We start from the raw sequence: 2,672 nt of genomic DNA, 5'->3' as shown, positions 1-2,672 counted from the left end.
AATCTAACCAGTGTCTCAGAATTCTTCCTCCTGGGCCTCTCAGATGATCCAGAACTGCAGCCTTTGCTCTGTGTCCTGTTCCTGTCCATGTACCTGGTCACCATGCTGGGGAAGCTGCTCATCATCCTGGCCGTCACCTCTGACCCCTACCTCCACACGCCCATGTACTTCTTCCTCTCCAACCTCTCCTTGGCTGACATTGGCTTCGTCTCCACCACAGTCCCCAAGATGATTGTGAACATTCTAACTCACAGCAGAGTCATCTCCTATGGGGGCTGCCTGACACAGATGTCTTCTTTTATCCTTTTTGGATGTATGGATGGTGTGCTGCTGTCTGTGATGTCCTATGACAGGTTTGTGGCCATCTGTCACCCACTGCACTACCCGGTCATCATGAACCCACGCCTCTGTTTCTCTTTAGTTTTGGTGTCTTTCTTTGGTAGCCTTATGGACTCCCAGGTACACAATTTGATTGTGCTACAACTTACCTGCTTCAAAGATGAAGAAATTTCTAATTACTTCTGTGACCCTTCTCTGCTCCTTAAGCTTGCCTGTTCTGACATTTTCACCAATAATATAATCCTGTATTTTTCTGGTGCCATTTTTGCTTTTGTCCTTTTCTCAGGGATCTTTTTCTCTTATTACAAAATTCTTTCCTCCATTTTGAGAGTCCCGTCATCAGGTGGGAGGTATAAAGCATTCTCCACCTGTGGCTCTCACCTGACAGTTGTTTGCATATATTATGGAACAGGCCTTGGTGTGTACCTCAGCTCAGACATCTCACAATCTCCCGGGAAGGATTCACTGGCCTCAGTTATGTACACTGTGGTCACCCCCATGCTGAACCCCTTCATCTACAGCCTGAGGAACCGAGGCATCAAAAGGGCCTTGTGCAGATTCCTCAACAAAACAATCTAACCTCCATTTGGAGTGTGGGTTGGAAAATGTAGCAAAATTAACATCTGGATCTGAAAATTCTACTCTCTGATGACATCATTTGTAGCCCTCAGGGCCTTCTTACCTCTCCTTGTTTTATGCCTGAATATTGCTTCTTTAGATATGTTTTTGATGGGGCTGGAAGGGTCTTCTGGGATTCTGTAGATGTCAAAAATACTGCATGATTGAATCTTATTGTATCTAAGGAGGAGTCTCTCATTTATTGTGGTGACCCACATACTAAAAAGATGAACAACTCCATTTTTACATATTTAGATAGTATATTTTTGGGGAAGCTGTTGTTTATTTTCCAGCTGATTACTATGTTTTAAATCTGTGTATGCAGTCTATGTGGAGAAGGCAATGGCAACCCACTGTAGTACTCTTGCCTGGCAAATGCCATGGACAGGGCAGCCTGGTGGGCTGCAGTCCATGGGGTTACAAAGAGTCAGACACAACTGAGCGACTTCACTTCCCTCACTTCATACTTTATCACTGGAGAAGGAAATGGCAACCCACTCCAGTATTCTTGCCTGGAGAATCCCATGGACGGAGGAGCCTGGTGGGCCATGGTCCATGGGGTCACAGAGAATTGGACATGACTGAAGTGACTGAGCACGCACACATGCAGTCTATGTGTAAGGATACATGTCACTGCTTCTCAGCCTTGGCTTTTCTCAAAATCATCTGGGAGGCTTAAAAATACTTACTGTTTTGCAACATTGTGAATCAACTATACTACAATAAAATAAACTAAAAAATAAACTGACAACTGAGTCTCACTGTCAAAGAGTCTATTTATTTTATTCTCATTTATTTATTTTTAAATTTATTTACTTATTTTAAACGAGGATAATTAAATTATTATTATTTTTTTAAATTTTTTTTTTAAATTATAAAATTAAATTATTTTAAACGAGGATAATTCCTTCACAATGTTAGACTTAGGGTGTCCTGAACTGAAGATTTTTTAAATTTTGTTTTATTTTTAAACTTTTATTTTTTTTATTATTTATTTTTATTTTTGGTCATACCATGCAGCTTGTGGGGTCTTAAGTCCCAGACCAGGGAGTGAACTCATGCCTCCTGCATTGAAAGGTGGAATATAATCCACTGGACCACCAGGGAAGTCCCAGCATGGGAATTTTTAAACACACTGAGGCTGGTTCTAGCATGTGGCCCAAGGTTGGAACTTCTGATCTCAGTCAGATCGTTCAGTCAAACATAACCTTTATTTCATGTGTCCTAACTGCTCATGAACAAATGTCCCAGATCCTAAAGAGCTCTGAGCTCATGGGGGAAAATATGAAGCTCCTGCTATAGTAACAGGCAATGTGCCTGTGTGCATACTCAGTCAGTAAGTTGAGTCTGACTCTTTAGCAACCCCATGAATCGTAGTCTGCCAGGCTCCTCTGTCCATGATATTTTCCAGGCAAAAATACTGGAGTTGCCATTTCCTTCTCCAGGGGGTCTTCCTGTCCCAAGGATGGAACCCACATCTCTTGAATTGGAAGGCAGTTTCTTTACTACTGAGAAGCCCAACAGGCAGTGTGTTTTCCCCATTATTGCTGATAATGATTCTTCACATATAGCCTCTCTACACCATAGAATTTGGTCTCCGTAGCCTATGTGCTGTTTATAAAACTATTGTCTCTGCTCCAAACTCACACTTATATACATTGCTTTGGGGTGTGGCTCTTGAAATGTTTGTTCCATTTTCTAACTTACATACATTC

The 2,672-nt window shown here is 41.8% G+C and overlaps 1 protein-coding gene across 1 annotated transcript; it reads left to right on the top strand.

Annotated features, from left to right (window-relative positions):
• LOC129642028 (olfactory receptor 7E24-like) lies at nt 1-918 on the top strand. The gene has a single exon (XM_055566592.1). It carries the CDS (start codon nt 88-90, stop codon nt 916-918), a length of 831 nt encoding a protein of 276 aa, XP_055422567.1. The 5' UTR covers nt 1-87.
• The last annotated feature ends 1,754 nt before the right edge of the window (nt 919-2,672 follow it).

Source organism: Bubalus kerabau, chromosome 1 (assembly GCF_029407905.1).
Source record: "Bubalus kerabau isolate K-KA32 ecotype Philippines breed swamp buffalo chromosome 1, PCC_UOA_SB_1v2, whole genome shotgun sequence".
Taxonomy (NCBI): Eukaryota; Metazoa; Chordata; class Mammalia; order Artiodactyla; family Bovidae; genus Bubalus; species Bubalus kerabau.
This window is presented reverse-complemented; position numbering and strand designations above follow the sequence as displayed.

Bases quoted from the DNA above. Each gene is read 5' to 3' on its own strand.
- LOC129642028 (XM_055566592.1), top strand. From the start codon at position 88: ATGTACCTGGTCACCATGCTGGGGAAGCTGCTCATCATCCTGGCCGTC.